The 26,287-nt window shown below is 46.6% G+C and overlaps 1 protein-coding gene across 1 annotated transcript in view; it reads right to left on the bottom strand.

Annotated features, from left to right (window-relative positions):
* Positions 1-569: 569 nt before the first annotated feature.
* Positions 570-26,287, bottom strand: part of TSPAN7 (tetraspanin 7) — a 136,333-nt gene continuing 110,615 nt past the window's right edge. The window contains exons 2-8 of the mRNA XM_065900445.1: positions 25,668-25,856; positions 21,985-22,059; positions 19,214-19,309; positions 17,502-17,657; positions 11,853-11,936; positions 1,789-1,861; positions 570-1,528 (exon numbers count right to left, since the gene is read on the bottom strand). Of these exons, the coding sequence (XP_065756517.1) occupies positions 1,793-1,861; positions 11,853-11,936; positions 17,502-17,657; positions 19,214-19,309; positions 21,985-22,059; positions 25,668-25,856 (669 nt within the window). The 3' untranslated portion in view covers positions 570-1,528; positions 1,789-1,792. The remainder of the gene's footprint in view (positions 1,529-1,788; positions 1,862-11,852; positions 11,937-17,501; positions 17,658-19,213; positions 19,310-21,984; positions 22,060-25,667; positions 25,857-26,287) is intronic.

Raw genomic sequence — 26,287 nt, 5'->3', positions numbered from 1 at the left:
GCTTTTACTAGTTTTTAAGGATGGTTCATTAAGAAGGAAAAAATAGATCGCAGATAATATATACTGCACCTATTGCTAAAATGCTCTTTAAATCAAGCGTAAGGATTTCATACTTTAGTACAAGCCAGGGCATTGGGACAACTGAATGGTATGATGTCATCTCTTCTCTAGACAGTTTATTCAATCCAGAGAAGAAGGAAGGAAGGGTAGAATACATGCTCGTTAGGAACAATAAAAGGAAGAATACATGCTCATTTCCTTTTTTTGAAATGACATCCAGACTTAAAAAACTCTGAAATCTTCCTCTGGCCTGAAATATGAAGGGTCTATGTTTGCAGCCAACAGTACATCCTGTTTATGATAAGTGATTCAAGTTCCTGGAATGTCCATTAAAAAAAATCTAACCCTTCAATTTTTACACTGCCCCATGCTATTTCAGTGGAGTGGGAGCTTGTATGGGGGGATGTGTCATTGTGTAAGGTGGTCCACCTCCAATCCCCTGTGGAACAAGATGGAATATAGAAATGTGTTTAAAAACTTAACCAAAGAACAAAACCAGAGCACAGCAATTTGTAATGACTATTTATTGACACATGTATCACAAATGTTCACAATATCAATGCATTCTTGTTGGCATGCGAGACAGAGGAATTGTTTTTTAGGATCTTTTAAAAATATTTTGACTATTGTTCCCCCTTCACACTCATTTTTAAATTCATTTGATGAGGTCCTCGATGTCTGTAATGTCAATGCAAAGAAAAAATATAGAGAGAAGTAAAGTAACAATAGCAGTTAATTGGGGAAAAACAGAAGTAATATTATTTCCTTCACAGGAAGCAACGATACAGCTTTGTAAAAGGATTATACAGGTGCACTAAACTGTCTGTAAGTTCCCAGGCATGTAACAGTAAGGAGCAAGGATGCCACCCAAAGCTCGACAATTTCCTTCGTGCATGACACGTGCCTTTTTCTCCTCATGGACAATTACCAATGCATCTCTTTACATGTCCTAGGCAGCCTGAAGAAGGTAGGCAAGAGCCTTAGTAAAAGGGAAAACCCAACCAAAGGAGATTAAGCCAAAAGAACAGGTAGCTATCTGCTTATCTACATCTAGGGGGGGCGCGGCATTTATCAATCATGATCAAGGGCTAACAGGAGCCTCCCACACTACATGCAGGGCCCTGCAGGGCCAGTGATGGTATGGAGAACCAGTCACCTACAATGAGCTGCAGTTGGACCACGTACAGATGGAGGAGGTGGCACACACAGAGCCTTGGGTGGGGTCCCCTAGGACTAGATGCAGGGAACCTGGCTACACTCTGGCACAACAGGGCTTCACAAGATGGGATGCTACGCACGATGCAGGCTCAAAGGTGGAGCAGAGACTGTGGGGGAGTGTCAGTTGCACGGGGTGAGGGTGTTAGGACAGGTGTATTATGTACTGTGCTCTAACATTCTTTGGAAGTCTTTCAAAGTTTGCTGCAGTTCCTTTCGAAAATGGGTCTCTTCTTCCATCATTCTTGAAAGACTAAGAGAAATTAAAACATGTGAGTGACTCACCATTAATAAGGCCTTAAAATAAGGTAACAAGCTGAAGAGAGCGTTTCGACGTTTTCCAGAGCAGTGCTCACATCTCCTCCCCAGCACCACAGAAATGAGGCTTCGGCACGTGGCCAAGTGCCACCGAGATCAGAGTGAAGTGGCCAGGCAGCACTCTTGTCCCTTTGAAGGGGAGTATGTGCCCCAAAGGGAGAATCCTAGATTTAACTTCCCCCCACCATCACTCACCTTCTTACACCATCTCATACTGGTTGGCCGTGATGAACCGAGACAGACAGCAGGCCAGCAGCATGCCAATCAGCTGTTGGCAGAAGGAAAAAGAGAACGAGGCTGTGAAGTCACTGAGCTAACACATTTCTAACACCGCCCCCTCCGATGTAATGTTTCACAACTGAGGGCTTTTGTACATGAATGGGGCAAGGGCACTAGGGAAAACGATCAAACCCGATTTCAGTGGTGGGATCTAACTAAGACTTAGGGAGTCTAAGTGCTAGTGGAGGTCAGCTGGAGGTTCTCCAGCTGAACATAAGGTTCCAAGTCTAGCTCGCTCTGGCCATTAAAAACAACTTTTGACATGTAAGTAGTAGTAAAATGTGTTCATGTGTTCTGAGAGTAATGAAAAAAATTAAGTACCGCAGAATGCCAGAATTCAAAACCATAAGCGCATGCATTGGGAAGCTACCTCAACGTGGGATGATACCCCAGCCATACCCGGCTGACAGGATAATAGTTCTTTTCCTTGAGACAATGGGACGCTAATCCTTGACTGGGTGAGTTTGCCAGTGAAGTCAGTCATGGCTTGTGAGAAGTGGGGCGGAGCGGGGGCTTTAATTTCTCTTTGTCTCTAAACCATGTAGATATTTTAGGCCCAAATGGGCCCATCTACACCCAAGGTCTACCCCTTGGTTTTTCAGGGGCCCCGGCACAACCAATATCTGGGTACCTCCACCTCCTCAGAAGACCTCAGTCTTCTGCCCACTTTGTGCCTTGACTTAACCTGTAACACAGGTGGATCTGATAAAAAGGTGCTGTGACGCGAGCAAGACATCCTTAAGTGCGGGTGCTTAAGGATCTGCTCATAGGAAATGAAAATTCCCATTCCTGCTGGAGGATCGCTCTTTGGACAGGACCCTGATTGTGCACTGGAGTGTAGAGGGCTGCAGCTTCTCTTGGCCATGTGGGGTCCCTTCTCCTTAAGCAATTGGCCATGCTTAATTGGTTCAGAGGTGGCAATGACCTTTAGAGGTAATCTAGTACAGTGTCGAATGTGGCCCCGGGACCAGCAGAATCAGCATCATCTGGGACCTTGTTAGAAACACATTCTCAGGCCCCACCCCAAACCTGCTGAATCAGACTCTTGGGGATGGGGTCCAGGAATTGGTGTTTTAACAAGCCTTCCAGGTGAGAGAACCACTCATCCAGTCCATCTGCTCACCCTTATCTTACAGGTGACACGTTGGGTCCCACCGTTGGTCAAGGCAACACCTCAACTCTGTTCTAGCTCTCCGCTCAATCCTGCAGGTTCCAACCGGCCTCCCTTTCTTGGTGAAATACCAGAGTCTTATCTTCCTTTTTCAAATGGAAATCGTGCTGTGAAATCTGCAAACTATAACTTCTGTCAGGTAAGGAAAATCACCCGACTGGACTTACCCTGTCTCCTACCAAGGCTCTGGCCACCATCATTTTGTGCCACAAAATACGTAGTATCGTGCATGTACCACCAAGTGGCCAGAGGAACCATGGCTGTCACCTCCAGAATACTGTGCCAAATGAGAAACTAAAATCCCCTCCGTGAGTGCAAGGACTCTGAACCTTATAGCTTGTCTCTTTTCATTAGAACTACCATTTTTTAGGACCAACATACACCAGATCACACTTGATACGCTCAAAATTCAAATGCCAGCCAAAACCCAAGTATTAGAGGCACATAGCAGGATCAGGAATATCGAGTTATTTAATACTTACTACATGCCTGGGCAGTATTACCGTCCCAACTGTCCACAGAAGAAAATGGGTTCAGGAGAGGTTAAAGAATCTCCCCCAAACCATACAGGTAACCCACACAGAGTTTAAGCCTCCACCCTCTGCTAGCCAAGGATAGTCCCTTTTCCCACCCTGGGGCCTAGACCCCTTTCCTCTCCAGAATAACTCCTCTGCCTCACGCCACCAAGGGTTCCTTCCTGCCTTACACTGCAGACTTCAGGGAGAGGACTGTGGGTGGGCATCTCTTTATTTGATCTCAAGTTCCCAGACCCTCCTTTCTTTGTAAAGCTTAGCGCTTTAGGTTTTTCTCGTTGACCTCATGTGTATTTTAGCACTTAACAGTAGCCAGCGTTCCACTGCACAGTTTGCAATGCTCCTGGCCCCCATGGCAATTCACGAGCCACACAGCCAGAAAATTCCGCAGTACACTTCAATATTTCTTGCATCTGAGATGTCTGCTTTCAAGGAAATATGGCATGTCCCTCCATCTTTTTTTCCTCAAACAGAAACAGCGTCATCCTTAAGGGCACCAGACAAACTTTCTCACAGAAATAATAACTTTTAAAAATATAAGTAAAAACAAAAGCTATTTGCTTTCAAACTAACTACGTTTTGTATTTCTAGGGCAACAGTATACCTTCTGTTTGCCCGTGGGAGAAGACATTTTTTTTTAAATTATTTTTTAACATCACCGCGTGAAGTTGTTAGAGCTTAAAGTTGATCAAGGGTTCATTATACAACTTATGATTGTCGTTATCACTCACATTTTGATCCGTTAGGTTTTTGTTCCAACCTTATGTATACTATGAACGCAATTTATTACCGTAAAATTTTAAAAACTGACATCATGAAAGTTTGAGTGAAGAAGAATTTTTCGGTGAATTTTAGGCAGATACTTTCTCTGATTGTCCAAGTGACATATATATATATATATATATATACACTAGTGTCTCAGAAGGTGACAGTTCTTCAGAACATAGTTCTGATTCAGACGATGTGAATGTTAGACCAACAAAAGACAGAAAACCGTAGTGATTGATTCTGATATGGAAAGTGAAAACGAAACTCATGGTGCTGGAGAATGGTCCTTTGCTTCTACAGAAGGGTGGATTGAAGACAATATTTCATGGAAATTAGACTTTATAGGAGTGTCAGGTGTAACTATTGACTAATAACGCACAAAGTGTTAGTGAAATAACAGAATTAATCTTTGGTAACGACTTTTTCGAGTTGGTCGCCTCTCAAACGAACCTGTATCACCAACAGAATGAAAAATCGTATAAAAAGTATGATAAGGCTTTAAAATGAACTGCTGTAACCAACAGTGACATGAAGAAGTTTCTTGGATTAATAATTTTGATGGGACAAATAAAGCCACACTGGAAAGAATATTGGTCAACTGATCCCTTACTTGAAACACCTATCTCTCCACAGATTATGACGAGAAGAAGGTTCAAACAAATAATGACATTTCTTCACTTTAACGATAACTCAGAAACTCCACTTCCTGCAGACAGAATTTCAAAAGTTAAACCTCTTCTGGATTATTTTCTACCCAAATTTCAACTGATCTATATACCTAAACAAGAGCTATCCCTTGAGGAGGCAAAGATAAAGTGGAGAGGACGACTCAGATTCAAAACCCATAATCCCGGAAAACTTACAAGATATGGAATTTTGGTCAGGGTGCTTAGCGAAAGTGAAACTGGATATATATGCAACCTTGAGATTTACACGGGTGAAGGAAAGAAACTGCAAGAAACAATATTATCGGTCCTACAACCTTATCTTGGTTCATGGCACCATATTAACCAGACAATCTTTACAACAGTGTGTCCATATCTGAAATATTGTTGAAAAATAAACCCAGAGTTTGTGGGACTATAAGAGAGAGTCGTGGTCTACCAAACCAATTAAAGGAGAAATCTAAAAATCTACAGAGGGGAGAAGTGATTCTTCTTATATGGAAAGACAAGAGGTTAGTCCACATGGCGACATTATTCATGACTCCTCCACAGCATCTACAGGAAAGTTAGGAGGACTGGACATCAGATAACTAAGCCCACATGTATATTAGAGTACGACGAATATATGAAAGGAGCTGATCGATCTGATCAATATCTGGCAAACTTCAATATCCTCTGGAAAACTCGAAAATGGTATAAGAAAGTGGGTTTCTATTTGATTAATTGTGGTGTATTCAATGCGTTTAAAATTTATTGTAGCCTGGGCTGCCCTGGTGGCGCAGTGGTTGGGAGTCTGCCTGCCGATGCGGGGGACGTGGGTTCGTGCCCCGGTCCGGGAGGATCCCACATGCCGCGGAGCGGCTGGGCCCGTGAGCCATGGCCGCTGGGCCTGCGCGTCCGGAGCCTGCGCTCCGCAACGGGAGAGGCCACAGCAGTGAGAGGCCCGCGTACCGCAGGAAAAAAAAAAATTATTGTAGCCTTAGTGCACAGAATAAAAAGTCTTACAAGCAATTTTTGTTAGCAGTAGCTAGAGAATGGGTAACTGACAATCCTGGTGAACGTAGTGGTAGTCCCGCACCTGGTCCTTCTTGTGGCGTTTCTGAAAGAGCCCCCTGCAAAGACCCACCCTGTCGACCACCAGGTAAAATAAATGAACATCTTCTAGAGGAAATGATACCCACAGGACTAAAATAAAAAATGCCGCCAGAAAGTATAGAGTCTGCTCTTCCAGGGGAAAGCACAGTGAAACATGGCATATTTGTAATAGATGTTCTGTTCCCCTGCACAGAGGTGCCTGCTATACCGCCTATCCCGTTGAAACGAAATATTAGAATGCTTTAGTAAGACGTGAACAAAGTTTCAGGTAAATACATTAAGTGCAAAAAAAGTTGTTGATATTTACTCAGACGCGGGTGTTTCAATATTCACTTACAGAACAAATCGCCGGCCACAGGCGTTAGTTTCTGCAAAAATCCCCCGGGCAATAATGTTAACATCTGCTCAGAAATTGTTCCGGAAAAAAGTCCTGAGCTGAAGTACACACGAGCTTTGTGAAAACAGCAGTTTACATATATTGGCTTTTATTCTAGTTAATTCTAGGGCAAGAAAAACCAGGATTTGGGATATGGTGGGTGTTTTGAATTGCTCGCAGGATTACTGACGTCAAATTTGCTACAGTGTTTGCTACAGTGTCTCATCATATTCGAGAGAAAACTTTGATCTCTCATTTCCCTAAGCACCAAGTTAAGGGAAAGCGGGGAGCGGGGGAAACATCCTATACTTAATACCATTTACTACCAGATTATTTCTAGGTACATAACTGAAAGCCTGGTAAAGACATAGCCTCTTCCTCAGAGTCGGGACCAAACGCTCGCTTGCCACTAGACCCGATTAATCTGTACACAGAAAAATCCATCTTTGTTTTAGGTTAAATATATGTAAAAAGCGCCTCAAAGAACAGAGGGATTCCAGGCTGCCCCTCAGAAGCACACTGCCGACGTGTCTTAAGGCTGGAGACTGTGGGCACCGGAACAAACTTCTGCTTTAAACCCCGGAGGAAGACAGGAAAAGGAGAGCTTGCCTCTTACGCTAAACAGCCCTCAGGATGGAGACCCCAGAGTCACCTCTGCCTCTCCCCGTGACTGGCGAAGTGTCAAGTGCCGTACAGCCTAGGGAGTCTGAGGTCAGATTATTTATATTGGGTCGTCTAAGACTTTATCTAATCGTTGGAAGTAACATTTTATTTTTACCGCTCTCGGCCTTGTCTGTACTACATATTCTGCTTTCTTTGGGGTCATGAAAACCTCCGGGAGGCCCTTTGAGAACTGAGAAGCCAGAGAGGGAAGGACAGACTTACAAAAGGTATACTCTAACCTTCTCGAAGCATATCCCCACAAAGAGAGCGCCGGTAACAGCGATCACGTCGCTGGGGCTCTGCCAATTACTAGGAACAGGATGGACTCCAAGAGTCGGCAGAGGGGCTGAGAGAGGGGTGGGGTCCAGGTCAGCAAAGGCGACAGGGCAAGGCTGTCTTCCCCTGCGATCACCATGGGAGGTAAACGTGGCCCGGTCCCCGATTCCTGAGGGGCAGAGAGAGGCCAGCAAACAAGGTGTAAAAGGCAACTTTCTTAACAAGAAAGTGGTAAAAGCGATAGGTCGAGAATTTCAATCCTTAGAATGTCTGTGGAGATTTTATGTTCATGACTGAACTGGGTAAGTGCCAAGGTATCTGGTTTGAAATAAAACTGTATAAATGCTTTTAGGGACCGTTTCCGGGCCTGAAAACACTAGGGGAATAAGTAAAAACTTCCGTTAGCCTTATTCAGCCATGTCTCATCAAGGCTATTGACACCTTTGTTCCCTGCCCTCTATACAGAAAAGGTAAACAAGGCCCAGAAAAGAATCCTTGGTCCGTAAGGAATCATCTCAGTAGCCTGTGGGCCCTGGAGGAGGCCCTGCAGGGGTGAGGGTCAGGGGATGGATAGGTAGGAAGAGGATCTGTATTTGTTTAATGTATTTTTGGCTGTGTTGGGTCTTTGTTGCTGCACGCGGGCTTTCTCTAGTTGCAGTGAGTGGGGCTACTCTTCATTGCGGCGCGTGGGCTTCTCATTGCCGTGGTTTCTATTGCTGCGGAGCACGGGCTCTAGGGGCCCGGGCTTCAGTAGCTGTGGCTCACGGGCTCAGTAGTTGTGGCTTGCGAGCTCTAGAGCGCAGGCTCAGTAGTTGTGGCACACGGGCTTAGTTGCTCTGCGGCATGTGGGGTCTTCCCGGACCAGGGCTCGAACCCATGTCCCCCCGCATTGGCAGGCGGATTCGTAACCACCGCGCCACCTGGGAAGCCAGGATCTGTATTTTTTTTAACGAGTACCTTTGTCTTTGCAATTCCACGGACTCAAATCCTTTCATTATAAAGGCACAAACTGAGCTCCATTTAGGTGCTGTATGAAGCAAGAACAAAGGTTATCTCTGGCCTAAACGTTGAATACAGCAGACCAGATGAGACCATCAGAATTGTAATCCTGGCTCTACAGTAGCCACCCAGCCTCAAGCAAAGCACTCAACTCTCCCTTCTGGAAAACAGCTCCACCGTCCTTACTCAGGACTGTAACATTCTGTGCTTTGGGGGATTAATCCAGCCTAATAGTCTCCAAGTCTAGCGAAGCTATTTACGTTGGATACAGAAGTGCTAAATACAGAGACCCATAGCAGAAGGCCAACCAAGGCGGGAAGCAGTGTCACAAACTGAGCAATACAAGTGTCCAGACTCGGACGCTTGGTTTCCAGGTCATGTTAGGGACGAGGGAGGTGAGGCTATTTCTCTGTGTGTGTGTTCCCAAGACCCCTCGAATAAAAGAGTAGCTGCCAAAGATGCAGGGAGGAGGTACCCTATAAAAACACACTCAGCCATCTGCTATAAATTCATAGGGCCGCAGGACCTGCCCATCAAGTCCAGACAAGTGGCCTTTTCCTTGAGAGGGCAAAGGCACTGGGACTTTGTGCAGAGAAATATTAAACACCTGCCCAAACCCTGCTATCCAAAAACAGCACTCAAGAGCTAGCTTTAAGTTAGCTAAGTTAGGTAACAGGACAGAGTTCTCACACAGTCTATTAAAAGGCTAGACTCGGCTTAGTTTCCCTTGTAATTTATACTACCTTTGATTTCTAAGACAACAGATGGGCAAGGCCGGTTTGTTCCAACAGAGGATAGCGTGGACATCATGAGAGCAGGTGAGGAAGAGGGCAAGGAGAAGGCGGAGAGCAGGTAAGGAGTGGGGCAGGGTGCTCTCTTCTTTCCCTACTCACTCTGGCCTCTACTCGGCAGAGCTTGCTTTCTTCTACGAAGGCTACCACATAGGCCACTGTGACTGATTTATCGGTATCAGCCAACGTCTGCTAAGTTTTACTATAACACTTGTTCTAGAATTTTTGAACACCTGTGGCTAAAGCTTTGGTGGCAGGTGAGTAAGGCTGGTTCTTGAATGGGCATCTGGTAAGTGGCCACCGTGGTCCCAGAGAGGCCCCGGATCTACTGAAAACTGGAAGCCAGCTTCAGCTTCCAGGTACCCTGAGGCTGCTGGCACCGTTAAAAGCTGCAGTTCCTAGTGCGTCTGGCTAATAACAGCTGGCCGTGGCCATTCCTTTTTCTGCCCCAAGCTGAGCACAGCAGATCTCAAGTCTCTGCCCCACTGTGGTTGACCGGCCACGTGGGTGAATGGTACTGCCTCTGCGATGCTCCTGGGCTTTGGGTTTTGTTTTCTTATCCCAACAACTCCGTAGTACCTTGAAGAAACCTAAACTCTTGTGAAGAGAGTCTGTCTGGGGCTTCCTTGGGGCCAAAGCCCCTTTCTCATTGCCCCAGAGGGCCACAGAGCAAACTCGGCGAGCCCCACGGCAGGGGTTTCTTCCACGTAGCACACAGAGATGAGTGCTCATCGGGCCAGATAACCACTGGTCTACACCCTAAATCCCTCCACGGGGATGTGAGAAGTGTGAGAGGTATTAATCAGATTCTTTATGACCTGGTTCACCTCACTCACGAAAGTAGGACTGTTTTCCCAACCCCTCGTGGCCACATGGAAAGGTTCTTGGATGAAAAGATGTTTCATCCACGAGAGTCCTGGCTCTCTGAGGCTCTCTTTTCCCCAGGGAGAGTACCGGCTTCGTGTCCCTTCCTGGGTCTAGGGTAGCCCTTAGGGCCGACTGCAGCCATATTCCTTCCTCCAAGGGGACGGTCCTCCTCAAACGCAAGCACAAGCCTGTCCTGTAGGTGGTTAACCCAACACTGCACATACATGTGTAAAGCAGACCATATGCGCACCTGCCAGATGCCTCCTGCACACTGCGTCGGACACATGGTCCAGAATCCTCTAAAATGTCCCCTGGCCATTACTGATATGTCACTGAAGTGTTATTACTGAAACAGGATAGCAACCAGAAGAAAGTTCAGGGCTGCAACTTCTTTTGATGTGTCTCTCGAGACCGAGTTAATCAGTACTGTCTGTGGCACCAATCTGGTCTGTGTGTGTTGGCGTGTTGAGGGTTTAAGCCCTTCCCGAGCCGCAAAAAAAAAAAACAAAACGTGGTAAAAGATTTTTAAAACTGCCACAAGAAATACACACTCGTGCTGGCTGGGCCCACATGCCCTTGTGAGAGGAAATGTCACACACGGTTTGGTAACTTCTTGGGAAGAAAAGCTTATTAGACTTAACTGAGGCCAAGCCCTCCATGTGCAGAAACTGCCAGGCTAACATGCCTTGATCTAAGTGGTGGTCAGTACACAGGTAAGCTCATTTTTTGATAACTTATTAAGCCGTACACTTACAATGTGTGCGCTTCTCTTCATAGGCCGTATTTCGATAAAGATGTTTTAGGAACAAACTTAAAGAAGATTAAAGTGCATCTGCATTGCTCAGCAAGAAGGGAAGTGGTACAAGGGCCGTGGAGGGAGGGGTATAATTATAGTCTGCGAGACCTGATATAGAATTCAGGCAGATAAAACCAGAGCCATGGCAACATTACTGAGGTAACACTAATTGGGCTTTGTTGGGAAAATGATCTGTTGGTCTGAAGACAATTCTGTGTTAAAGATAAATCAATTTTTTTTTGGTTGTTAGGTATATATGCCGATCCTTCCACCCACAGCAACATTATAGCAACTGGCCGGGAGATCAGAAGCCTGTGGGGCAACACACCGCCTGGTGCAGGTGGGCAAAATTTTAGATTTAGCTTAATCATGTTCCATCCTCGAGTATGTGTGGCATAATGGCTTCTCCCATTCTCTTTCAGAGGCTGGGTGGAGATAAAGGCATATAACATTTCATATACACAAATTCAGTTTCCTCTTAAGAAACAATAATCAAACCTTGAGATCCAATAATGACAGGATGAAATTTGCTACATTTCGGCTTTCTTTAAAAGGGAGCGATCTCATGCACAATCCCCGGGAACTAAGAACCAAAAAGGGACAGGTCAACCAGGAAAAGAGCCCTACCCCCCCCTCCCCGAATCCAAATCAGCCATTTGATGTTTGGAGTTGCTTAGGTTCCAGTTAAGGCAACACTTTGTTCAGCTAACCTCCATTTGACCTACAGAAGAAGGGAGTTGTTTTTCTGGAGCTAGTCATTAGTTGAACTGTAACCAATATTCCCTTGATGGCAAAACTTCATTTAAGTTGAAAAAGGAAAATCAATAAACAGATGACCTGAGGACTAATGAGCAAGGAGTTTTGACCCCATCCATCAGCCTTTCCCCAGGCACGGGGAGGCCGCCAGAGAATCTGGAGACCAGGGGGAGGGAAAGGAGAGCAGGAGACAGAGGAAAGGCTAGGTCCGACCGCAAGATTACCTGGGAGAATGCGATCCCAAAAGCCACTCCAGCGATGATTCCCATGTTGGTCTCCATGAAACTGGTCACCAGATCATAACAACCCTGAAAACACAGAGACACGGTCTCAGAGACATGTTTCACCCAGGCCAGACCGGCTGGGTTACCTCGCGACACTCCCACATACACCCCAACCTTCATTTCGCAAACAGAATGAAAAATCTCAAACATACAAACGGTACAGAACCCCCAAGTGACCCTTCCTCTAAAATCACAGTGAACATATGGCCAATCTTGTTTCATTTAAATTTCAACACGCATCCCCTGGCTGGATTATTTTAAAGTAAATCCCAGATATACACTTTCATCCACAAACGTTTCTGTTGTATGATGAAATTTAGCAAGAAGTCTGTAAGATCCATGAGGCGAATGCTGTAGGGATACAGAAGCAGACTTAAACACGTGCAAAGGCATTCTGCATCCCTGATCAGGAAAACTCAGCATCATAGACATAGTTACTAGCATTTTGACCACAAATGACAGAATCTTAGATAAATAAAGTGAAATCCTCTGGTTAGAAGGTGGTGTTTGAATACCTGCCAACTTTATGGTATTTTAGGGTTCTTCCTACGGAGACCATTAAGCTTTTTTTTTAGGGAAAAACCCATGTTCTAGAGTCATATTTTCCACAGATTTACTATGGGACCTTGAAGAAGTCACTTACCCTCTCTCTATTATGATGTCAATAACCTCATTCGTAAAATGAAGTGAGTTTCCCTTTAACATCCTGTGGAAATCTCCACATGTTGTGATTAAAACCAACACCAATTTTACCAATTTCAGTGTTAGTTTAATACTGATAAAGTTTAATTTCTTTAAAAGAAATGGTCTGGTTGGAGTTCGACAATGTTGCTAAACTAGTTTTGTTGTTATTCTGGATTGTATTTTATCAACCCAGTCCAGGTAGGACACCAAATTTTGTGCATCACTCGTAAGGCAAAGGCAAAAGCTGACTCTTCCTGTTAAAACGCCTTACAGCTCAAACAGCAGGAATTAGCGAACATATATGTGTGTCAGTGTGTGAGTGTATTTCTGTAGTTTGGAACTGGGCCAAATCAACCTACACTTCTGAACTGACGTGTTCAGCTTTGGAAGACATGGTCATTTTCCAGTTTTCTGAAAAAGGGCCCCAACTTGAATGTATGAAGTCTGTGAAAAATCAAGACAATTTCATAAACAGGGTAAAGAGGATTATTGTTAATCAAGAAAGGCCCACTAAAGTGTAATAACATCTGAGGAACAAGAACAACCAAAAACATGTCTCCCATTTTTAAATTCAAAGTTTAAACATTTCTCATAGAGCTTGTGAAAAGTCTGCCAGTGCTGTATCTTCTAATGAATGATCACAGTCTGTTTGCAAAGACCAAGATGCATTAATTTAGCAGCAGTGCTTTGACACATGTTTTCAATGCAATGGACAAACTATGCTCCTTAGTTACCTGATGCAAATTTGAAGGCAGGGGTGGGAAAGGAAATGCGTTATCGCTCATGGCAAGTTTTGCAATTTGCTTCTCTCTTTATAGGAGAAGCTTGCTCACCGATTTCATTTCTACTAGTGAAACTGTATATCACACTATTTTCCAAAAGGTAGTGGAAAGAAAGTCAGTTCGGGTTAGGAAGAAGTCAAAGCCAGAAGAGAGGTGGATATTCCCGAATGGCAGCAGCTAAGATAGAGTTTTTCTGTGCTGGTCGTCCTGTATCTCCTCCCCACAGCGATGCTCGGGCCAGGGAATGAAGTTCAGACCACTGCCAGTGTCACATCAGCTCAAAATACGGAAACACAAACCCAGTAATAAAAACCAGAGAGACGTGAGGTGGGCTATTTTCTTACTCTGCAAAATAGTTTGGGATAGGTGTTTTTGGTCTTTTTTCGGGGTGGGGGGGAATAGGGTTATTTTTTCTATTTTTTTTGTTTTTGCTGTGAACTTTAAATTCTGCACATAAGGTGAATATGTTTTCTAAAGTATGAAATCTCCTACAATGGAGTAGAAATCAGTCAGTCATATTATTTTTGAAAAGCCCACTCCAAGCAGTAAGAGAAAACAGAAAAATGAAGTAAGGGCCTGGCATTAGTACTACTGTGGCAAAACCGTTCTCTCTAAACCTTGCTCCTCGCACCGGGGTTTTGCTACAAGCAGCAGAAGCAGCATTTACTGGGGATTTTGTTAGAAATGCAGAATCTGAGACCTCACTCCAGACCTACTGAACCAGAATCTGCCAGATCCCGGAGTTACTCATTTTTAACGTTTTAATGAATGTTAATATCTCCAGATGTTTCACGTGCCCATTTGAGAAGCACTCTTCGCTAAGAAAAGTTCCTCCACCCTTTTTCACTCTAAACAAAGAGCAAATTAATAAATTATAGCAATAGGAGAGTGACTTAAGGTGAAAAGATGAAAGTGATTTAGCTTCTTCGTTGTTGTTTAAACGATACAAGACCCAGGCTGTAATAAATGCTTTCCTTCTCCAGCTTTTCCTCTGTTGTTCACTCTGTGGACCCACAAGCCCATTTTCCAGGTCTCGGCCTAGCTCTGCAGACTGCCCGAACTGCTTCGATCCTACAACCCCAGTGCACGTTTGCCTTCCACCTCAAATTCTCCCCGAAAATTCTCTTATCTACCCACAACGATCTCTCTTAATTTCCGAAAATGAAAGCCTGATTGTCAGGTGTGAGATCAATCTACAGAGACCTGCTGAACGTCCTAGGAAACACCCAGAAACAGAACAGGTAATTTGCTCACCCTCTCAGCAAGTCTAAATCAACAGGGCCTCTGATGGGAAACGCCTGCAAGTGGCAGGCTTTTCAGTAGCAGGAGTAGCACGGCTGCTTCCAGGCAGGTACTGGGAGGAGGTACCTCGGGAGCTGCCAACCAGAATAACTCTCTTCTTCTTGCCCTGGCTCTTTAAAAAAAAAGGCAAGCAATTCCTAGGGGGTAGGGGTCGGTCAATGCTGTTAGCTAACTGAACCTGTGGACGTTTGATCACCGTGCTTAGCAAAACCAAAATCAAAGCTGTCCTCAAAACAAAACAATAAATATCCTGCTTAACCGCTCTCACCTTCCTGCTCTCTGCCGGTGATTTGTACAAGGTAGGTTTCTCAGGCTGCCAGGTAAGAGCCCAGAGCCACCTTTCTGTGCTATCAGGGCACAGGGTTCAAGACACTAAAAGATCTATGGGGACTGAGAATACATGTATTTTATATAACAGGATTCCACAGAACTAGGACATGGTGGGAGTTAATCTTCCTGGGGGAGGGAGTCAGTTTGGGGAGGCTAACCTTTATGAGCATCGACTATCACTCCACATCTCCACCCCATCCGCACTGCTTACCTTTTATAGATGAGGTGTCACAGACTCAGGCCTGGGAAATAACTGGTCTGAGAAGTTCAGGTGGGCATTAAATGAGAATATCTAATGAAACTTCCTAGGCAAATTTCAGTTTTCATTCACTTTCTCCCCACAGAGGGAGCCAGGTTGGAGGGTAAAAGGGAAGTGAGAGAGAAGTATCTCTTCCAGGTATTTGAGGCACCCAGGAAAATGTAAAGTAGGATTGCCGGGGCGGGGTGGGGGGGGAGGCTGGGAGCGAGGCCAATTTGTAGGTTATCAGTGAAGTGAAAAAATGCTCCGCTATCTTTCTGGAAATCACTGTAAGGATTCTAGAGATGCACTATAGGATCTACCTCTAAGCCTGCTTTTGAATACAAACAAAAGACCCTCCCTACAAGGACCTGCTGCATCATTTCTAATAAAAGGCACAGGATGGTAGGGTGGAAGACAGACATCACCGTTACTGTCGTGGCATTTACACCACAGCTACCATTTAACCTCACAGTTAACGTTCATCTTGTCCTTTACTCTCGGCCATGCACTGTGCTTTAGATGCTTTATCTCATTCAATTCTCCTATCAATCCTAAGGGGCAAGAACTGTTATTCTCTCCATTTTACAGATGAGAAAAACAAGGCTGAGAAAGGTTAAGTAACTTGATCAAGATCACACAACCAGCAAGTGGCTGAGCCAGAATTTAAACTGCAGTCTGACTCCAGACCCTGTGGTCCTGACTTCGAAGCCCTCAACTTTCACAAAAGAAGTAGTTTGGGTGAAATTTTTTTTCAGAAAGAAGGCTTTTATCAAGGTTGATGATTGCTGCCTCTACAAAGGACCTCCTGAGGCTCTGCTGTGCCAATATCTCACTCCATAAAGCACGTCTTGCCTTCTGTACATCGGAGCATCCACTGAGTGCCAGGTCTGCTCAGCACTTCACACGATGGCAGCATAATGACATATACGGATGCTCAGTGGAGGTGTCCGTGAAGAAACCAGGAGTCACCTTGCTGATGAGAGGCGAAGGAGGCCTCAAACTTTGGGTTCATAAAAAATTCCAGTTGGAACAGATGTTCTCTTAGCTCACACAAGAAGCTGTCTGTACTGAACATCATATCTCACCACACCAACAGCCAAGTAATAAACCCAGAATGACAAAAGGAGCTTCCAGAATATGGCAACAACGCCTTGCAGCAGTTCTGCTACAGATACCAACATTACATGGGTAAAATATAGAAACCATCTCTTAACATTCTTATCTTGAAAGGATGGCTATCTTCTGTGAATTATTCAGTAGTTGGCCCAGATCCCATAGAATTTTGAAGACCTTAGAAAACTAGAACTTTGGGATTTCCCTGGTTAAGTAAGACTCCAGGGAAGTCCAATAGTTAAGACTCCATGCTTCCACTGCAGGGAGCACGGGTTCGATCCCTGGTCAGGGAACTAAGATCCCACATGCCGTGCAGCGTGGCCAAAAAAAAAAAGAAAAGAAAACTAGAACTTTACCTTAGTAAGAACAGAAAATTTACCTGATGGCGGCATAACCACAGGTAAACTCAACAGTAGGGTTTTTTTCCTCCCTTTTGTTTCAGCAAGACATAGTTTCTATCTGGCATTTCCCTAAATGTTTGAGGATAGATAGCCCTCACACACAGCTGTATCACGTCTTCATCAGATTCTCTGCAGAGTGGAATACAGAATTGATTTTCCTTTTCTCTACCTAAGTTTCATTTCCCTCATTTCTACTACGTACTAACTTTCAAACTTCTCTTGGCCAGTTTTTTTTTTTCCCTCTAATTGCTTTGGGAGTCAGGATGTTGAGAGTGAGTTGAAGTTGTTGATTTCTTTTCCCAATGCAGTGAAGTCCCTAAAATCAAGGCCACCCTCCTCGCAGAAGCAGATGCTGTCTGTCAACTCGACTCCCTCTTTCCGCTGAGGACTGGCACCCAGCTGGGAATAATTTCATGTTTCGAAGGTACATTAAGCAGAAGACAGACACCCAGAAAGAAGAAAGGCCACGTTCCCTGACATCAGCATCAGGGTTAACAGGAACCACTTGCTAACCCTTCCTAACTATGCCTCGTAGAGTCTCGCTGAGGCACGGCTTTCTCCTTCAGAAGTGGGCAGCCCAGTGCCTCTCCCTGGCCAGAAAGAACCACAAAGGAAGATTCCTGACTCTCTCCAAGACTATCATTTCTAACCTATCTGTCATAATTTCACAGAGACAAAAAAGCCCTCCCCAGACATTCACCGCTGAGTCCCATCAGGACCAAGAGGGAGCGAGTACCTTCTGGTTCACTTTAGTGGCGGCCACGGTCAGGTTGTGCAGATCCTGGGGATTACAGTCGGTGTCGTTCATGCAGCAACTCGGGGGGATGCCGTGCTCCAGAAAGTAGGGGCTGCTGCTCCAGTTGGTGTAGTTCTGCACCCCACAGCAGCTCAGCTGTTAACGGGAAAAGGAAAAGAATTAAGTGTGGCAGATCAAAGGCGCTGTGGTCTCTGCACCCAGCGCCTTGCAGCTTTTAAGAGAAAAACATGGGCCCAGGCCCTAAGTCGACAGGCACGGCTTTGGTGAGTCAAGATGTGCTGAAGCTCCACTAACAATTCTACTCACTGGCATACCCACGTGAACTCAGCGGACGAAGTGAGTCCTGGATGCCATATTGCGTTGGTTTCCACCTCCCAAAGCCAAGCAGCTGCTCTCTGGCCTGAATCAGGACTGTCCATGGGGAGCTCAGGCCAAAATGGGTTTAGAAAGCTCTCCCCAAGATCTGTACTAATACGTACATAAATGGTTCAGGGGGAAAAAAGATGCACGTGGAGGAAGAGAGAGAGTGGGTGTTGGTAAACTACAGCCCACCAGCTACCTGGTTTTGTAAATCAAGTTTTACTGGGACACAGCTGTGCCTCTGTGTTACGCGCGTTGTCTAGGGCCGATTTTGTGCTACAGAGTTGAGTAGCTGTGACAGTCAAAGCCTCAAATAGTTACTACTTGACCCTTTACAGCAAAGATGTGCCAACTGCTGACATAGAGGATATTGGAGCGGATGGGGCAAAATATATCATTAATTGGTGAATCCGGGTAAAAGGGGTAGAGCTCCTTGTACTATTCCTGCAGTTTTTCTGGGTAACTGAGATTCTACCAAAATAAATTACCAAAAACATAAAAATACTGCTTCTGAAGTAAAAACAAAACAACACAACAATAAAAGACACCCCTCAATCAAAAACCTCTCCAGGGGCTTCCCTGGTGGCGCAGTGGTTGAGAGTCCGCCTGCCGACGCAAGGGACGTGGGTTCGTGCCCCGGTCCGGGAGGATCCCACGTGCCGCGGAGCGGCTGGGCCCGTGAGCCATGGCCGCTGAGCCTGCGCGTCCGGAGCCTGTGCTCCGCAACGGGAGAGGCCACAACAGTGAGAGGCCCACGTACCGCGAAAACAAAAAAACAAAATAACCTCTCCAGATGATCCTGATGGGCAGTCAGGCTTGAGCACCTCCAGGCAGGAAACAACTACTTTCCTCATATCCTCTGAGAAGCACCAGGCAGCCCAGGCCATTCACACGCCTGCAGGATCCTCAGTTGCTCTGAGATCGGCTCTCCAACCCCACTGCACCGCCCAAGCCGGTGAACACAGCTCACTGCCCAGCCTCAAGACACCCTTTCCAGAAGGCTGGTCTTAGGGAGCCAACTCGAAGTCAGGCTGTCCTACACTCACTGTTCCAAGGCTTCAGATTTTAAGGGCACACTAGCTCTCCTTGGGATGCTCACATCCTTACGGATGAAAAGCAAACCGGAGGGAGTGGTCCTTCTTGGCACTAATTACCTGGATCCCCGGACCCTGAAAAAGTACTGGATGTCCACTGTTGGAAAGGGAACTGGGCCAAGAGGCGGAGAGTGGGGCCCAAGAGCAAACACTGCCAGTCCAGCGTCACCGGCAGCCCACAAGTCCAAGGCCCGACCTCGCAGGCCGCTGCGGCCCCATCTCCTTCCTGGAACTTACGCTGCGCTGTACGTGATCCACCGCCCGGCTCCTCTCGTCGTTGCCATTGTAATTCTGCATGGCATCGGTGTAAGTCCTCAGGAAGGTGTCCTTGATCTAGGGAAGACAAGGGGCGATGTGGTCCTGGTCCACTGCAGCCCAGATGGACACAGATTCTTACCAACTTCCACCCCAAAATAGCCTCTTCTGAAAGTCTCTGAATAAATGTAGGCCAGGGAGGGGATGCCCTGTTTTCTGAGACAAAAGAGCTCAGAAGATCGGCCAATGGGGTTGTTAGCTCACGAGTTTAAAAAAAAATGTTCCCTTCCCCCCAATCCGGAGGAACCCTGCCTAGTTCAATGAGCCACTCAGGTGGCTAGTCAGATTCGGAAAGGGCTGTGATGGTTTTCTAGTTATTTTCTTGGAATTGGTTACTGCCTTTCTTTCTATAACTTTTTCTGCCCTTACTCAGAAGAATGACAAAGGACAGGCCATTGTGTGTGGGGCGGGCAGGAAGACCGATGTTTTGACCAGAATCAGATCCCTAGTCTACCACACAGGAGTGGGGCAAAACCAGCTTTCACTTACCTGTCTTCGTTGAGATGAGAGAGGCTAAAGGACATGGACTTTACTTGTTAATAAATGGTTAGCAAAACCCTTTCTCCTTCTCTGTGAACACATTTGACCTTGGGTTATCTTTCAAGTTCTGTTTTCCTGGAAACCTACTGAAGGCGGAGCATCAGGTGTGTTACCAGGCAACCCCGCTTATGGTAAAAAGTGCCCCGATTGGTGAAATGACTCTGGCCTTGGACTTCAGCAAATGACAGTACTTACCTGGTGGGAAGCTTAGGGCTAAATATGGTGACTCTTCTAACTAGGCGCATTCCTTGCTGAGATACTGGACGCTATGCCCATTGGACAGTTACGAGAGATAAAGAGACACTATTTACATCGTCTCTTAGGTGTGGGCAGGTCTACACAGACTAGAGCCTGGACCACTTTGAGGACTCCCACTGAAGAAACAAGCCCACTGCTGCCCTGCCTGCAAGCTATGTTTCCTTTACTGTATCCTTCCCAGTCAATGCTGCTAGGTTGTGACCTATTCTCATCATGTGTGTTTGACTCTTTAGCCAAACTCAAGACCACTACTGGTGGCCGAAGAGTGGCACTGCAACCCCCAGCCACCACTTCCCGAAATGGTTTTTCAGTGAAAAGCGGCTAGGCAGGTGAGGATGTTCAGGTCCTAGGTATCACGTTTTACCTCAGCTGAGAATAAGAATGGGGGATCTAGCTCTGGATGCAGTGCCCACATGAAATGGTTCTAGAAGTCCGTCTTGGCATCTGAGGGGCCACATCTGATAAAGGGGAAGAGGGGGGAGAAAGCGCCTAAGGCAGGCTCACTGGGAACTTGGGAACTTGACTTGGCCAAGCACAAAGGCAGGGCCTGGGAACAGGTGATGCCAGACTTCAAGACCCACAGTTATCACACTCGACCTCACTGACTTTCCTACCTCCGTCTTGCTATTTCTTTCCGTTCGAACACATGTGTAGCTGCTTCTATCTTTACTGTTATTTACAGGGAACAACAATGAATTTGGGGAGTGGGGAGTTAGAACCAGTACTGAAAAGTGACACCACGGCAGCTACAGCCAGCGGGAGAGCAGCTCATCCCTGCATTAGCATCTATACGTTGTCCAAATAGAGCAGCCTCAGTGACAGGACATGGAAGGATGGCCACATGTGACAAAGGACAGCTGGGAGTGTCCTTGAAACTAGCAGTTCTGATCGCAAAACCGGATTCAGTATCATCCTCCCCAGCTGTAGAAATCTCAGATTTTACATGTAAATAAAAAAGTGCAGCTTTGTAGGGGATTTTAATCGTGACTGTCTTCTCTCCTTTTCCCACACCACCAAGCGAAGCCACAGGGCTCCTCGCCACTGGGGTGTGGATTTTACCCCGGGGCGGCAGGGGGCGCCCCGCAGGGGCTCTAGGGAGGAGACAGTAGAGCACAGGCTGCTTAGGGGAAATGTAGCACTTCGCCTTTGGCCAACGACTTGTTTGGCTTGCCTCTGGCCTCTGAGAACTCTTGATATACGGATATACATTTGTGCCTTGCTGAAGTGGCTACTTTTAAAGTATTTAATCTGTATGGAAGGTCACTTTTCTATAAAGGAGGAGGAAGGACTTCCCTGGCGGCACAGTGGTTAAGAATCCGCCTGCCAATGCAGGGGACACGGGTTCAAGCCCTGGTCCGGGAAGATCCCACATGCCGCGGAGCAACTAAGCCCGTGCGCCACAGCTACTGAGCCTGCGCTCTAGAGCCCGCGAGCCACAACTACTGAGCCCACGTGCTGCAACTACTGAAGCCCGTGCGCCTAGAGCCCGTGCTCCGCAACAAGAGGAGCCACCGCAATGAGAAGCCCGCGCACCGCAACGAAAGAGTAGCCCCCGCTCGCCGCAACTAGCGAAAGCCCGTGCGTAGCAACGAAGACCCAACACAGCCAAAAATAAAGTAATTTTTAAAAAGTCCAACAAGGCGGAGAATCCTTTCATGCGACAGCTATATAAAGAAATAGAGTGAGGGTCAACAACTAAGGTTTCGAGTTTGGCGAAATCCCCACCTGTAGAATTTTCTGGGCGTTTCAGTTCATAGTACATGGCATTTGGAAACTAGCAGATACCACTGGAGATGCCAGCTAGCTTCTCTGCATCCTTTACACATTCCAAGACGTTTCAAAAATCCTCCTCCCAAAGACCCTTGAACTGAGTTCTCCACTTGGTGTATACTCACCTCGTGACGAAACACAAACCCAGAAATGCCAGCCACGAGTTCAGCCAGGAACACCAGAGACAGAAACATGGCATACTGCAAAGCAAGTGGACAAGGACACAGTCAGATATGGCGGGGGGAGAACAGTGCTTCTTTGGGCTAGGTCCTTTCTTGTCAGGGGGAATTAGACAAGTTGTCATATTCCCTAGAAGGAAAAGTGGGACAATCCTCTTCTCCAGATGTTCCCTCGCGAGCCTCCATATAAGCGTGTGTCTGTTTAATGTGCATAAGCATTTGGGGGCACACGGGCTGAGGACAGCGCGTCCAGGGACCGGCAACGTGCCTGTCAGCTCAACCAAGAGAAATCTGGAAGGGCTTTTTACAACTAAGTATCCACTATTCTTAATGTTAGGCTCCTCGAGGTAGAAAGTACTCTGGAGGGCACAGGACACAGTTCCACCCTTTCTGTGAGTCCTTTAGACCACTTTCCTCACCAGGGTCACCTGGCGTCTGCAAGCTGGGACCACTCCCTCCCGCCCAACCCTCGCAGCTCATTCACATTTTAAACTGTTCCGATTGCCAGAAAGGCTCCTTCCGCTTGGCCACAGTCTGCCTACTTGTAAATTCCACTTACTGGTGTTGGATCTGCTTTCAGGAGACGCCAGAACCAGTGTGACCTCTCTTCCACGCCACGGCCCTTCGTCTGTGTGAATACAGCCATGGAGGGACCGGCTGCTTCTCTCAGTTCGGGCAAGCCCTCCTGTTTCCTTAAGCACATCTCCTATGAAGTGGCTTCAAACCCCCTTCCTTTGGAGTTGTATCCCTCCCATTCTGACAGAGCGGCCCAGGCCCACGTGATACCCTTCCTCAAGACGGCCTGAATGCGGCGGCACCCGCAGCAGTGGGTCGCTTACCTCTCTTGTTCTGCCTGCGGAGTTGATAGCCTTTTGAAAAGCAAATCAGCTCCGCTGCTGACCCACAATGTTCGCAAGCATCTAAAACCCCCAGTGCCTCTCCTACGAGGCATATGTCTTAGAATCTGCTTCTTCTCATCTCAAAATGAAATACAACGCTCCTGAATGTTGCGAATGGCCTTTGGTGACGCCCTAGAATTTGCACTGCACGTGGCCATACTGCTTACTTGTAAAGTGTACGTATGTCTTGTAAAGTATATATGTGTGCGTGGGATCATAAATTATTTTTCTCAGCCAGGGGCACATATATTCAAAGGAGGAAATACTGCCTTAAAATGCTGGTTTCGTTCAAAATATTAATAAAAGTCTCTCCGCACGCTGGAAGCACAGACACTGAAGTATCAAACACACAGTTATGAATAGAAGGCTCCATGTACACGACTTCTCTCTCTCGGCTTGGTACAAAATGCAATTAGAAGCACAATTTACTCTAGGGAGACTCTCACCGCAGGCCTAGACTCCACCAGAAAGTCCTGTGAGAAAGTAATCATCAGGACGCAGGTGGGAGAAAGAACTTTGGACTCTGCGGTGTAGCTCTTAGGAGAGGGGCCGCGGTTCTGGGCCTCCATAAAGTGAAAAGAGTTATTTTCAATTGTTTTGCAATTAATGAGGTTAAATGAGGACTGCAAAACTTTAGAGGGACAGCTAATCAAGTGACTTCTGCTCTGTTCAGCTAGATCAGCAGTTTCACGTCCCTAGGAGGTTCTCTGCTTCTGGAAGCTTCCAGAGGAGAGCTGCTCCTCCTTCAGAAGGCCTGCTGGGGAGAGCCTGTATTAAATCCAGGTGGCAGGGCTCGAGTTTTCTCCAAATGAAAATACTGGAGTAGAAATAGTCCTGGCTTTCGAAAGACACCTATCTGGTTTCCCGTCCCAGCTCTCTGCACATCAGTTGTGTGAACCTGGACAAGGTATTTCACCTCCAAGTCTTTATCGCGTAACATGAAAACACAACCTGAATTTTATGGCGGTTGTGAGGAATAAATAAAATGGAGCGTGCACACAGGACAACATCGAGCGGGTGAAAGGAACTAAATGATAGCTTTTAGAAGACCAAAACCAACACCAAGCCCCCCAAACTTCTCTACTCGCCAAAAGGGTCACTTGCTCGTCAGGAGAAAACGGCAGCATGGAACGAGACCTTCAGAAGAAGCCAGAGATGGCTGCTCCATTGTTGCGCGCCCACTCCTGCCTGCTTCGGTCATAGTCTTTGGGCCGGAAGAAACCTTGGTGGGTTAATCCAATACTGTTCTTTCATAAATGGGGACAAAGGCCCAAAGAGGTTACATCCTTGCCCCTCAAGACTTAAGCCACTTAGCATCAGGGTCAGTCAGGTCTCCAGGTCTCCTCCCTTCTTGTTTGGACAGATGGCTTTTTAGCAGTTTGTTTTCCATGCCTCTGGAGTTAATTCTTCCCTTGCTACTCACTGTACTGAAGAAGAGGGTCTCAGCACCGGCTGTACAATAGCACCCCTGGAGAGCTTTCAGAAAATGTGGAGCCAGATCCTGACCGTCACAGCGTCTGGTTCCACTGGCTGGCGGTTGGCCTCTGGCAGAGGTGTTTTTAAAAAGCCCAGGTGACTCAGGCACAGATCAAAGTTGAAAACTACAGCACTAGACCAAAAGGAAACACTAGCGCCTGTAAGAGGTACTAGAAGGTAGACTCACAGCGCTAACGGAGGTGACAGCAGCAGAAGTGCCTCCATATGGTCTCACTACGGCTTTTCCACCAACCTGGAAGGATTAGCTGTGGCCAGGCTATCAGCTTCCCACACCGTCTTCAGGACAGAAAATGGCCAAATCAAGCACGACCTCCATCAGGTTGCCAACAAAGAGACTGACCAGTGCCCATTTGGAAGGTGCTTCCTTCGGAGTGAATCACCCTCACACCCGTATCTGTCACTAGACGGTGTCGTGGGTTACTGCAATCTAGGGCTAAACAAGAAAGGACGGGCCACCCAGCACCGAGGGAATCTCTACTCTCCCCTTTCAGAGAAAGAATTCCTTTTAAACAAAATTTTCTTTTGAGGAGAGGCTCTTGCTGCCTTTTATCTGGGAAAGCCTTCCACATAAACTCTTATTAATGAAAAGCACGGGCAAGAGACTAGAGAATTAGGCAACTGGTCTACCAGAAAGTTAAGACTTGCAGCAGCAGCCTTTCAACAGCCTATCCTTACCCTTTGGGAAACATCACTGCTGTGTCTGTTGAGTGGGGAAGCTCTGGCTTAGCTCAACCCCCACTGCACGGAGCCAGGCTGTGCAGGCGTAGAGGAGAGCGTGCCCGCGCATCCCAGCACAGCCCAGCTCAAGGAGGCAGAAAAGTATTTCTCCGCTGGGAACTTGGAAATGAAAGGCTGCTCATGTTCGGGGTGCTGCCTCACCCACCAAGGCTGCACATCACATGCTTGAAGAGATTTCTCAGACAGAATTCAAAACTGGAACAGGGCATCTTGCCACGAGGCTATAAATGGCTTATTAGAACCGATGGCCACTGCTTTGTCATCATCTACCTTGAGGGACCAGGACGGGATTTTTTTGTGTGTCAGGCTGTATCTGGGGTTGTTTCTCCCTCTAGGGGATTAAAGGGTGGGTTAGGTAAAAGCCTGCACTAAAATTAGAGTCAATGACTATTAAGGACTCGTCTGTGGCTTCAAGAAGGGCCACTTTGCTTTCACGTGATTTATATTTTTTGCAAAACAGAATCAGAAAGAAGTATTATATTGTGACCTACTCACCAGTTTCAGCATCCATGGGCTACCACGGCATGTGGCAAAGCATCCAAACAGGCCAAACACGACAATAGTGGTGCCAGTTCCGATGAGCACATAGGGAGCATTTGTGGAGTTCTCGGCAATAAGGGAAATATAGGTGCCCAGAGTGAGTTTGCCCCAGACTCCAACGGCCAGCAGGATCACCCCAGTGATCTGAAAAAAAGCAGGAGTGAGAAGTGTGAGACTGCTGCTGAGAGGTGAGAATTAACACAGAGCAATGTGGCTGGAATCTGAAGACTCCAGTTTCCGGGAGCAAGCAGGCACTTGCTGTAGGATTCCCTGAAGCAGTGGGAGAGGCCAGAGCCCATGATCTAAAGCCACCACACAGTAAAGACACTTTGATTTTGGACAACTAGATCTGTCCCTTACACAATCCCATATGCAGGTACCATATCAACTGTAAGTCAAGCCAACACTAAATAACTTTAAAAGAAAAAAGCTGCTGAAAAAGTACACCCTAGGGACTTGCCTGGTGGCGCAGTGGTTAAGAATCCTCCTACCAATGCAGGGGACACGGGTTCGAGCCCTGGTCCGGGAAGATCCCACATGCCGCGAAGCAACTAAGCCCGTGCGCCACAACTACT

This window comes from Phocoena phocoena, chromosome X (assembly GCF_963924675.1).
Source record: "Phocoena phocoena chromosome X, mPhoPho1.1, whole genome shotgun sequence".
NCBI lineage: Eukaryota > Metazoa > Chordata > Mammalia > Artiodactyla > Phocoenidae > Phocoena > Phocoena phocoena.
The sequence above is the reverse complement of the archived record's forward strand: the minus strand, read 5'-3'. Positions and strand labels throughout refer to the sequence as shown.